The 12,689-nt window shown below is 46.8% G+C and overlaps 1 protein-coding gene across 10 annotated transcripts in view; it reads right to left on the minus strand.

The window, feature by feature from the left end:
• Window positions 1-12,689, minus strand: part of TBC1D16 (TBC1 domain family member 16) — a 49,623-nt gene that overhangs the window by 21,771 nt on the left and 15,163 nt on the right. Inside the window, exons 1-4 of one of the 10 annotated variants that reach the window (XM_068913663.1) lie at window positions 12,430-12,535; window positions 11,605-11,735; window positions 5,799-6,034; window positions 4,133-4,763 (exon numbers count right to left, since the gene is read on the minus strand). In XM_068913663.1, the coding sequence (XP_068769764.1) occupies window positions 4,133-4,763; window positions 5,799-5,976 (809 nt within the window). In that variant the 5' untranslated portion in view covers window positions 5,977-6,034; window positions 11,605-11,735; window positions 12,430-12,535. Of the gene's footprint in view, window positions 1-4,132; window positions 4,764-5,798; window positions 6,035-9,418; window positions 9,547-11,436; window positions 11,736-12,146; window positions 12,224-12,429; window positions 12,583-12,689 lie in introns of those variants that run through there. The other 9 variants (XM_068913656.1, XM_068913657.1, XM_068913661.1 and 6 more) reach the window with 9 other exon arrangements.

The following is a 12,689-nucleotide window of genomic DNA, read 5'->3' on the forward strand; positions in this document are numbered from 1 at the left end:
AATGCTTCCTGACACACAACCCAGCAACAACCAACAGCCACAAGGGAGAAAAAGAAGAGAATGAAACAATTTTATTCCCAGTACTACCACTTCCCTATAGATATGCAGTCAGTGATAAAACTGCTATTAATACAGGTATTTCCCATGCTAGCTACCTCCCTACGGGACTCAGAACAAGGAACTACGGTGCTATAAGCAGCAAGTGGCCCCCAAAGTTAACAAGAACACAAAACCCAGAGGGCAAAGCCACCTTTCCACAGGAGAAGAACGTACTGTACAGAAGCGCCAGGCTCCACTAAGAAGAGAACCAAGAACGTGTAATGGGTACGCTGGTGATCTGACACTCCCCTAGCTCTTAGCCTAAGGAATTGTGTAAGCGGGAAGAAAGCATCAATTGCTGCATGGGATCCCTGGCAGCCTTTCAAACTGAGAAGCAGAGAGGGAAAAGAAAAAAAAACAAAAAAACCCAATGGATACGTTTTTATTTCCACATGCTCTAAAAGGCTAGTTGTTGATTTAAATGACTCACCGTGCAATTCAAATGCTTCCAAGCCTATCTCCCTTCTTCCTCCCTGTCCTTATTCTGCACATACTGGTATGTTTTTGTGGGTTACCTTCTACTCACCAGGCCACCTTCTCAAAGGGATGCTCCAAGAGCACGTGATTCGTGACTCTTGGCCACATGGCTATTTTGGTGCGCAGCCTGCCGAGCCACATAGGTTGGCCATCCTGATCTCATCTGATCCAAGGCTGAATGTGCTTCCTAATTCTTCCCTCTTAATTCTTCCACAATGTCACATTTTTCCATTTCTGACAATATCTAATTGCAGGGAAAGAAGGATGACTGCATTGAAACACCCATGAAATGTATTGCTTCAGCTTTTGAAAAAAATCACAGGGAAAAGCAGAGTTCTCTTTATAACAGCTCTCCAGTGCTGAGGGAAATAACCAGAAACATTCGTTCCTCTTTGGCGGGAGGAGGTAGTGACTGGGGGGTAGGGAGGAAAAGAGTTGAAACAATCTGCCAGCAGCGTAAACTTTGTTCACACTCCAATTCTGGCTCAGATGGGAAGCAGCCAGCGGGGGGGGGGGGGGGGGGGGGGAACCCTTAAGAAACGTGGAAGCTGTTTTCATGCTAGTAGTGACTTTGAAACAGCATCCACCCCTACAAAATTAGGGTGCATGCAGAAAATAAGAGAATGCTTTCTGACTGAACTTTTGCAAAATGTCCTATGAAAAAATCTCTCAAAGAGCTTGTAAGGAGCGTGCAGTTCCTGCAGATATCAGGGTTCTGGGGTGAAGAATAAATTGGCATAAGAAATGGACACACTGGACAAAAGCCTTTCAAGGCTGAAGTCCCAAACAATGAAAGGTCTGTTTTATTAATCTGCTGCAAATTATGAGTGCTGTATATGCTGTAAGAGGCTTCCAGATTGGTGCTGGAGGAGTTAAAAAAAAAAAAAAAAAGTCTACCATGACCATTGGCAGCGTATTCGAAAAGCCAGCCACCGCACTTCTGGAAGTGGTGTGACTGAGCAGCATCTGAGGAAAGCCGGCAGAGGGCTCGCCCGAGCTCGACTAAGAAACTCAACAAGGAAACGCTGCATTAATTCATAGGCAAGGTACGAACGATGCAGTATACTGCATTTTCTTTCTTACTTGACGCTACTAACAGCTTAGAGCCTAAGTGTTGCAAAGCACACAGATTCTTGCCCGTTTGCTAAGCCCCCGCTTACTCCGCTGGCACAGCCCTTCGCTAGCTCCCCTCCTTGCGGAGCATCTCTCATCAGGCACGCTGTCAGGTTCAAAAGCTCTCTAACACTACTGCACCCTTTGGCAAACACACGCGTATGGCCTTGCAGCTGAGGCCCAGGACTGGGATTTCTGCAAGATGAGCTCAATCCCCTGCTCTTCAGCAGAGTTAGGAAATTATTCTGAACATGTCCCTCACTACTCCTGTTTCTAACCACTAAAGCGAAGATAATGATCCCTTATTCAGTGTGTGTGGATGAATCGGGCCACAGATGAGGCCACAACTTCCCCCCCCTACACCGAAAGGGAGGAATATTTTTCCTTAAACAAAAAAACACTTATTCTGGAAGTCAGAAATGTTCATAGAAACATTTTAATTGTACTTTACTTACAAAGGTAACAACTGTTCTCTATATTATAGGTCAACCCGGACTGAAGATGCACTATGACAGCCCTGCAATATAATTCTTTGCAACAGTTACCTGACTGTAAGAACAGAGATATCATCACTAAAAATATAATGAAAATAAATACTACTTTCTCACAGTTTATTCAAAACATTATCCTGATTGGTGACCACTTATTAAAAGTCGGGCTGCAAATAAATTTACTCAAAAAAAAACCTTCACTCGCTTCAGAGTGACAGAGACAGGTCAAACACGCTCAGACTGTCAGTGCTGCTTCAAGGAAAAAGTTTTCATACATCTTCAAACAAACTGAGGCTTTGGTGATGGTGGTGAGTTTTTTGCTCATATCTTTTGCCAAGATATTTCTAAACCGACATGGCCTTCTCTCAAAGCACGTGCAACTAAAGGTTCAACCCCAAAAGAGCAGCCTAATGCTAGAACACAAGCTGAATGGGAAAAACCTAGAAACCAACAGAAGTGAAATCACAATCTATTTCACTGGCAGAGTTAACCAGTATCCAAGAATGGAAGATAAAATAAAGTCTGTTACTAGAACTGATATTTAATCATTCAAGAACTTCTCTGCACATCTTTTTCAACATATGTTTAATGACATTATGTAGTTTCAGAAGTCTTCCACATTTCTATCTGTTGTCAAAAAGAGAGTGTCAGGCATCATATTTAGAGAGCTAAAAGAAACACTTTCAAACAGATGTTGTTTAATGCAATTTGGAAAATGAAGACCCATTCTGGGCACTTTGCAATGCAATTCTGTAGCCAGAGGAGGGAGCTGCGGCAGGCTGGGACATGCCGCGCCAGCTCCTCCGAGGCTCTGCCGAAACCGCTTCCCACTGAGCCGCTGCAATGCTTCATCCCAGAAAATTCTGGAGGCTTGCAGTTAATTATAAACTTACTGCTAGGACACACATCAAATGCAATGCAGATACAAATTCCTCAGATCACTGCACTTCTTAAATGTTTTATGATATCCAGAAAGAGTTGAATCAATTACAATACTTCCTTTATAAAAACCTTGTCCTTATTGCCATTCTCTGGGTTTGAGATTAGCCCATAAAGAAAAGCAACAACATATCTTCAAATGTCACATCTTAACGTGGTCTGTATATTACTTACACACACAAAGAACTTGTTTTTCCTAATTTCAAGCACAGTTTGAAAGTTCAGCAATATCCTTAAAATCAGCCCTATGGTGCTTCACGAATGCAGCGCATCCACCTTCTCCCAAGATAGCAACGAGCGATATACTGCACAAAACGCAGACCAGAAAGCCATAAACATTGCATATTAACACAGTAAGTGATACAGGTATACTACTATTCATCATTCCTTTGCCGAGGTGCCCTCTTTCCCCCACATGGAGTTTACTGCAGGTGCCAATGAGAAGTGTTGACATTTAGATATACTTGTATTGACTAAAATATCCAGATCAGACACATTAGAATTAATGTTTAGATACCTAAGTGGAACATGTGTAAACACCACCTAAACGACTCGCAGACTTCACATCAGCACAGTGCCTTACAGAGATACCCAAAGCTCAATACCAGAGCTGCTGCTATGGGAAGGCAGACACCTAAACGTGGCTCTCCACAAGAAGCAAGTACTGCATTTCCTCAGCAGAATTAATTAGACTGACAAAGCACCTTTCTAATATAGTAATGCTGCTCTTCCAGGGCTCAAGACAGTTCATCCGACAGGCCCGTACATACACAGCGCTGAACGATGGACGGCACAAGGGTTCAGTGAGCAGAAGCAGGACTAGCTGACAAGCAATTTCCTGAAAATTTTACAGATGTTACAGTAGAGGAGGAACTAAAATAAACCTGAAGCAAAACAGGTTCTTTTTTAACTCAACACCACTGTGAAGCTTCTGAATTTCCTTCAGAATCTCCAAGCCCAGCAACCTGCACCCCAGCCATTCACCCAGAAACTGGTAAAACGGACGAACTCACCTGCTTTCATTATCCAGAAACACAGAACTACTGCTTTTCCCAAGGGCTTCACTAATGGGAGAGAGGCAGAAGGGGGAAGAGAAGGCATCAGAATCAGAGTCAAAAGTACTGTCCCTGCTCACATCATCAGCAGACAGCTCCAAGGAGCCTTCGTCCTCCCCCTGCTCCGGCCTGCAGTCCGGACCTTCCTCCAGCCCTTCCACTGACAGCTCCGACCTGTTCTGCTCATCCTGAGAACTGATTGTCGATAAGATTCCTGAGTCGCTGTGGGCAGGCTGTGGGGAATGGTGGGTGCTGTCTGCTGCTGGGCAACCCTGGAAGAGCTTTTCCCCTTCTGAAGAAGGGGAGCTGATATAAGCCACATCTTTCACAAGCTGTGACACAGCCAAGATGTCTTCTTCCTTCAGGATCACTGCTCCTTTCTGCTCGGTGGGGGAAGCCTGCCGGACAATGCCGAAACCCTGAGTGTGCCGGCCACGCTTGCGGGGAGCTTTACGGACAGGGGAGCTCTCAGGAGTAATATAGCGCAGGGCTTCTTCATCCTGCCTCTGAATGCGAGAGTTTGGGACCCAGGCAAGGATAAGCGTGGTACCAAGTAGCTCATCTTTCTCCATGTGCAAGCACAGATAGCCTTCAAGAGAGCAAAGGATCAACTAGTTATGATAGCTTTTTTTCTTAGGAAACTGCATTAGCCAGAAACTTGCCTTTCCCCATCCTCCCCCCTTTACCACCGTTACCCATGGGAAAACAAACTTTCTGTTTACCAGTAGAGAAAACTGCCAAATAAATTGTGGAGTTCTCAACTTTATTCAGTATTTACAATTTCAAGTCTGCATATGGTTTTTGAACAGACTAAATTCCTTCTGTCCTAAGTGGACACACAAATCGCATGCAATTATTTCAACTTCCTGGATGGATTACTAATCAAGAGTAAATTACGAAATACATCACCACATGAAAAACTTTCACTGTTTGTTAGTTCAACAATTTCAAGTGCCAACTAAACATTTGTTTCTCAAGAATATTTACCCTAGCATAGCTAAAGGGCTAGAATTCTCATGGAAAGCCAAGAAAAAACGGTCACACACATGAAAAAGGGGAGGGTGGGTCAATGTTCACAGAATAATTAATTTTGTGAAGTTAAGTCAGTAGCCACTACTCTCTTTGATGAAAAGATGAAAGAATATAGTAACAGATGAGAATGAAGGGCAGCATTTATCTTCATTTACTCCAGCGCATGCAGCCACAATAAGGTTTCCTTTGTTCTCCCTTTACCAATGGTTGTTGAGGCCACTCTAGCAATGACAGTTATATGATGATACTTGGCTTCTCTGAAGAATATACATATTTGAAAAAGGAGCAGAAGTTACTATCCTCAAACGACAACTTTGTCCATCTTCTGTCAACAAAAAAGGACTCACTAAAACAGGTAAATCCCTCCTAGGCCAGAAGAGAAAGGAGGCATTTCATCAATTTTCCTATTTAAAAAAAGAGCTGACGGATTTGCTTGTGGATGGCTCTCCTCAGTTCCTCATAAGACTGCCTTGCCCTGTTCCCCACTGGCACCTCTTCCTTCTTTAGGACTCAAGATGCAAAGATTTATACAAACTCACTCCCCAAGAGACAGAAAAAGCGCAAGTGAGCAGTGTCTGCAACAGCCTATCACCTGGGTGATGCTCCCCGATGCCTTGCAGCAGCTCAGGAGGATGGACACAGACATTGTTCTTGGAGTAGATAATCTCCCCATCAAGTATGGAAGACGAACTGCTGCTACCACCAGGATTTAAGGTCAGGAGGTCAGAGGCTTTTGAAGAGGCACGTCGGAGGAGTCGCCCCAGAGACATTGCCAAGGAAGTGTTTCCATTATCTGTCAACTTTAATCAGGAGCCAAATTCAAAAGATCTGCCAAGAAGGAGGTAAGAATCGTGTTAGAACAAATATAATGACTGCAAAGCACATGCCCGCCACTACCTGAGAAGGAAAACCAACTGCAACACCAATCCTACAACTCAAGCAAGGACCGCCAAATGCTTTGGTTATGTATCATCACCATCCATGCTTTAAAGATGCCGAGTTACAGAAGAAAAAGACTTGCCCAGTGATACACTAGACAGAGTCTATCACCACAGGTCTCAGTGAATGGTAGTGTTAGCAGCAGCCGGGGGGGTCACCTAAGCTTGGCTGCGCTGTTCAAATTTCACTAACGCTAGCAACAACGGGAAACTGAGTAGGAAGAGAGCACACTAAGTGCTAGAGAACAAGAATTAAGCATTTATGCTATGATCTTTTTCTGTGCAATACGGAAACAGGGAGGTAGCAAAAAACTACATTTTAATAACGACCATGGGATAGAAACAGGAAAGTAATGTTTGTCGCTCAAAATTGCCCAGTAAGAGAATACTCGAGAGATGCAAAGCTGCCCAGTGTATCACTGTCCTGAGGACGCCAAGGAAAGTCAGAGTGGATCCTGGAGGATTCCCTCAGTTACAGCACAGAACAACTGCTGGAAGGCCATGATATTAAATGAGGGGCTGCAGCCTCATCCAAGGTACAGTAACCATTGATCTCCAAGAAAGCGTAAATTAAAACTTTTTAATCTCACACTTATTAATTTTTGGCACAATCCTGCTGGTGTCCCCCCGCCCCCCTTTTTTTGAGAGGGGGTGGTTAAATAGGGCTTTTCCAGAGATAAGTGGCAAGAGAGCCACGATCAGTAGAGTACGCCAATCTCATAACAGAGTATGGCATGCCAACTCAAGGCAAATATTTCAGTATCAAAAGCTAATTTCAGCTAACTGTGGAATATGATCCCCCAACTAACCACCAAGTAAGTCTTGTACTCAAATGAAATGTATTCTTCTGCAGGGCTGCTGCTGAGACATTCTACAGTGAATCAAGAGGGGTTGTTTAAGCCACAAACTATTTAGCAGATGGATCAGGAGGAACACTTGCTGTGCTGAAACAGCAGGTGGGTCTTGCACAGCAATTCCACAGATAGCCCAAAATAATTCAAGGCAGAGCAGGGGCTACCTGCGCTACCTCCCCGAGCTGGGAGGCAGAACATCAGTGGCACTACAGTTTCTGTTCTGCCAAAAGTACACGAGGTGAGGAAACATCTACTTTTGTTTCTTTTTATTTACTCAGCCTTACTGGCTAGCGAACAGGCCACTCTGACCTAGCACGCACCACATATTCCCGTGGTGCCAGGTCCTGGTACAACAGGTGGAGAAACCCATTCTGCGCGTTACTCATGACAACTGTCTCACACCATGGGCTGCAGAGCACACAACAGGGGTATCCAGAAACAAAAAGAAAAGCAAACACCCCCTGACTTATACCATCAGAGGTACTATATGCAAGAAATATTTAGGGGCCTAAAGCATGCACAAACAGATACTGGATAGCTCTGATTTTTTTAAATACAGATTTCTCCAGATAAATGAGGAAGTGAGAGAACAGAGTTGGAAAAAAGAAATTAGCAGTTCCCAAATAGCAGAGTAAAAACTGCATGGAAGGAAAATAGTTGTCCTGATTCTGAGAGCTTTTTACATACAGAAGATGGCAGATAAGACTGCCAAGTAGTTGACAGAGCCTTCATTAAAAGGACAAACTATTAGCTTAACTATCAATTTCTTGATTTGTCAGCATGCACCACAGTCACAGCCTATGCAGTGTTTGGACTTCAGTCTTCACTAGACCTCGACAGAGAAGCCTCAACCCTGCTATGTACTGTGATCAGTAAGCGTTTAGAGTAAGAGAATTACTTTGCAAGTCCCTCACTCCCACATCTCCTTCTAGCACCAAGTACAATACATTTCTTCATGTCTCAGCCCTAAAAAACAAATACCAATAGAGCCATTAGCACCTATCCAAGAACTAACAACTAGGAATGCTCATTCTTTTACAGATCTCCAAAGAATATAGTACTGCTACAGACGCTGGTACATATCTTGGAGAAAATCATTTGCCTCAACTCTATTTAAAGAGTAAGTCACTTTTCTCCTCATTGCACCCTGCAAGAACAGGGAACAGTGAGCGCACTCTGTTGCAATTCCTCCTTCCCACCACCAAGTTACAAAACACCATTTCAACACACAACATTGAGGGATCTTGAAGCAGTGACGTGGAGCAACCTGTATAGCATCAGAGGCTCTGAATCTCCAGCATATCTGAAGCTGAGGAGGCTAACCTATCACAACATTGTGTGGGCAGCACAGTCTACTCAGCTGTGCCCTATTGCTATCCAGCCAGCCTGAATATGCAGACCTTTAATTATGTCATCTATCTCAACAGAACTCTAAATACACAGAACCTGCATGAGCAAGGAGAGAATATCAAGGTGGTGGCAGCTGTTTGCCAGAGAATGCTTCCTTGCAGAAACACAGGTGAGCTGTTCCTAGTAAGGGCAGCAGATAGAGATGCACGTCCATCACTGGAGGGTTTCAAAGGCAGGCTACGCAAATAGATATCCACAAGGAATTACATAAGTATTTGGTCCTAGCTAGGACCAGGTAATGGAATGGACATCCAAAGGTCACCTAGTCTAATCCTACAATTCCACGAGTCTCTGAAACACAGCTGATGATTCTGCCTTTCCTTCCGAAAAGATGGGAGTTCATACAACACCAATCAGCAAGTGTCAAAAAACAAATCTCCAGGGGTTGCTCCATTCTGAGCAGTTTTCTACACATGAAACAATCTCTGCTTGGACAGTGCATGGGGCCCGGGCTGTGAGGAGAAGCAAATACTATAGCTGCCTGTCTTGTACTGACTCGGGAAGGTAGACAGAAACTCTGTCCTACAGCTAAGTCAGCAATACATTCATACCATTAAAAATGTTTTTTAATGTTAATTTTCTATTTATCCCTTGATTTGAAGGGATTCTTTCCAATGTGGCAGGAACAACCCTGCCTTCCAGAAGCTGAAGCACTGAATTAGCTGATAAGCTCTTGCTCTGTGCCAATATTTATTAAGCACACATACATTTTCTTCTCCCACACATCAACCGCCACTAAAAATCTTTGCTGCGCTACTGAGACTGTTCTCACAGCCCCTGGCTGCTCTCCCAGCCAATGCCAGCACTTCTCAGCGGCACAAGATCTCAGAAATGCACCAGGGAGCCAACTCCTGAAATCATCCCATACCCTCTTCACAAGAGCCCGACCAGTCACAGCCAGCAGCATCTCAAATAACACCGGCTGCTCGCCTCCTTTACAAATGCCCTTCCCCTTCTCACAAACCGATAAACAACGAAATCCTGTTTGGCTTGGCAGATTACACCCTCACCTTGGAAGACGCTGCTGGACCAAATGTTGCTGCCTCCGGTTGCACGAGCCTTCTGCGTTCTGGTCAAGTAGGGAAATGCAGGGCTCCCGCACGGGCCTGACATAGGATCCAGCATATTACTCATGGCTTGTGCAGGGCGCACAATGACACCAGAGCACTTCACAGACACGCAAGGCAACACGGTTTCTTTTGCAAATAAGTTTAGCCAATATAGGTGTACGATAGCCTGTGCTCAGGGCAGGGCTGCATCCTACAAGCCACACTGCAGGGCAGTTGCACGTCTGGCAGTGGATCTTGTGGCTGCAAGGGCTAATTTTCTGTGCAAGAATTTAACAGCCTTACAAGTAAAATAAGAACTACAGGGCTCTTGAAGCAGAACATGAGACCTAGAGCATGTCTGGGCACAAAGGAGATACAAGAGGTGTCAAAATCAGCACCAAGTTTGAGCATGAAACACTTTAACAAAGAAAATTCCAACAGCTTTTTTTTTTTTTTCCTTTTTTCCCTTAATTGAGGAAACCTTTGCTAACTTGAATTTGATTTTATATATTAAATGAGCACAGAGTCACTGCACAGGAGAAATCTCAGAAATACTGCAGAAGCTACTGTTTCCTCCTCCCCTTGGAAAAAGCAAATGTTAACTTTGCATTTCTTGTAACTAAAGCACACATTACAGTACCCTGGAAGGCAGCGAGCAGAGGCAGAGCACAGGAACCCACGAGTCGGGACTTTCGGTTTCTTCCCAGTCCTCTGACAGGATTTTCTGTGCAACTCAATTAGTCACTGGCTCTGTTCTAAACTTCTCTATGTATACATGAGAGCGCTTGTAAGGACCTTCCCTTTGTATTTCAATACCTCTACGTTAAAAAAAAAAAAAAAGCTTTCAAAACTACTAGCTATTAGTTGGAACGATTTAAGATGGCCCAGCCAAAGCAAGGAAAAAACTTTACCAGAGGGAGCCATTCTGAAGTCGTCCCATTTTGTGGGGAGAATTATGTAGGTCACCAAAAAGTCTTTTATTTTTGACCCAGTGGTGCAGTGATGGCATGCAGAGTACAGAGCTAAAGGAAAAAGTAACAGCTGTCACTAGCGAGGGTTGAAATCCTGACACTCAGACAACTCAAATTCCAGTCACTTCAGTGGACTCACATGCATCTCAGCTGAGAAGGCAAAAAGGGGACAGCAGACCAAACACCTCAAGTTTGTGACTCAAAGATAAGAAGGGAAAGGAAATGCTATCATCAGAGCCTGCTGCTGGCTGCTCCCAGGCACACCTGCTCGGACATAAAAAAGCAAACAAAGAGCCTACCACTCCTTCAGCACTAAAATTCAAACTACATCATATGCTTAATGATGAGAAATTACTATTGCTGAAATATGTCCCTCTGCACCAAGATTAAACATCATTCTAGATGACTTAGCTGCAATGCTTGTGCAATAGCTAACTTTTTAATGGCTTTTTATTTAAATTGCCTTCCAGCCACAGCCTGATAATTCTCCCAATATTAGACCCCTAAATATTAGCAGCTAAAGGATCTCAGGAGCCTCGCTTGATTGCCATATTAGTGAACTCATTGCTAAGTCTTTTCTTAATACCACTAACATCACACCACATGGTCCTGCCACCCTATGACAGTTTGAAACAGTCTCATTTTCATTACGGAAAGAAAACAGTCCATGCTCTGCCTTCTTGCCTGCTGGACAGAGAAAGCATTGCTTTACCCTAATTTGGCTTTCTAGCTTTATGCCAACAACACCGGGAGACAGAGCGAATAAAACTGGAGATATTCAGCAAGTCCAATACAGGATCAGAAATGCAGCTTTAACAAACTCCTCTGTTTTTAGCCAAGTTATCACCAGAAGGAGAAAGAGCTACCCTACGTTTACAGACTCAAAGGAAGCTCCTACGAAAGAAGCAGCAAGCAGATCCCGACACTGAGAAATCCTGGCAACAGCTGGTCTTAACGTTTCTATTTTCTCTTAAAAGATCTTTCATTGTTATTACTTCCTATTCATACCGGCTGCTGCGAACATAATACCGTTGCAGGCCAAGCTACCAGCCTGGGAACAGAAGAGACAGGCCGCCCTCGGACAGGGAGAAGGGCAGCTATTTTACTGAGCGTCAGCAGCACAGCGAGCAATATATCAACAGTCAATCCCTGCCCTGAAGGGCTCGAAGGCCGTACATCCAATGGGATCCAGATCATCCATCTTCGCGTCTCAGCCCGTAACAGGATTCGGCAAACCAAGGGGTTCGGGAGAGGGCTACCCAAACCGGTTTCCTGAGGATGCTCCAGCTGCAGGCAGCCCCGCCAACCTGCCAGAGGATAAAGTTTGAGAACTATTTCGCTTCCTGCCGGAACGGGAGCGGCAGCGCGCCGCTTTCCAGGCCTCCGCAGGAAAGCGGGCAGCTTCTCGCCGCCTTTCTCCGAGCTCCTCTGAGCGCGGCGCGGATCTCGCCGGGGGGATCCACCGGTGGAAGGGCGGCGCAGGAAGGAGCAGGAAGGGAGGCAAGACGAGGAGCGGGATAAGGAAACGGCTGCACGAGCAGAGCCTGGGGCAGGACCCGCCGCCGCCCCCGGGGCCGAGCAAACGCGCCCGGTGAGGAAGCTGCCGCAGCTGCGCGCACAGCAACCGGCGCGGCCGGGAGCTGCTCCCCGCCGGCCCGGCCCGTGACCCGCCGCCCGCCACCGATCCGCCCCCCCCCCCCCCGCTGCCAGGCACCCACCGGGCCGCCGCCGCCGCCTCCTGCCGCCGCCCGGCTCAGCCCCGTGCGGCGCGGCGCGGCGCGGCGCGGCCGGGGGCGGGGCCTCCGCCGGCCCCGCCCACCCAGCCCCCGGTGCGGCGGGAGGGGAGGGCGCCTCCATCCGGGTGTCACCCGGGGTGCCCCGGCGGCTGCCCCCGCTTCCGGGTCGACGAGAGGCGCGCGCGGCTGGCAAAGAGGGACCCCCCCTCCACGAGCTCCCGGTCCGCCACGGCCCTGTCCCGGCTCCGGCCCTCGGCGCCGTTACCTGCTGGCGCCGCCCCGCGGGGCTGTGCGTGCTGCGGCCGCCGCGGAGCGTCTCCAGGTGCCCGGGGCTCCGCGCTTGGCTGCCCCGGAGGGAGCGAGGCGGCCCGGGGAAGGGCTCTGCTGGGCACCGGCGGGTCGCCCCCACCCCTACCCCGCCGGGGGGGGCCTGCTGCGGGGGGCGAGAGGCATGGCCCGCTGGGACGCCCCCGGGCCCGCGGCCCGGCTGCGGCGGGCGCTGAGAGACCTAACTGGTGCGGCCCC

The sequence above is a fragment of the Struthio camelus genome, chromosome 19 (genome assembly GCF_040807025.1).
Source record: "Struthio camelus isolate bStrCam1 chromosome 19, bStrCam1.hap1, whole genome shotgun sequence".
NCBI lineage: Eukaryota > Metazoa > Chordata > Aves > Struthioniformes > Struthionidae > Struthio > Struthio camelus.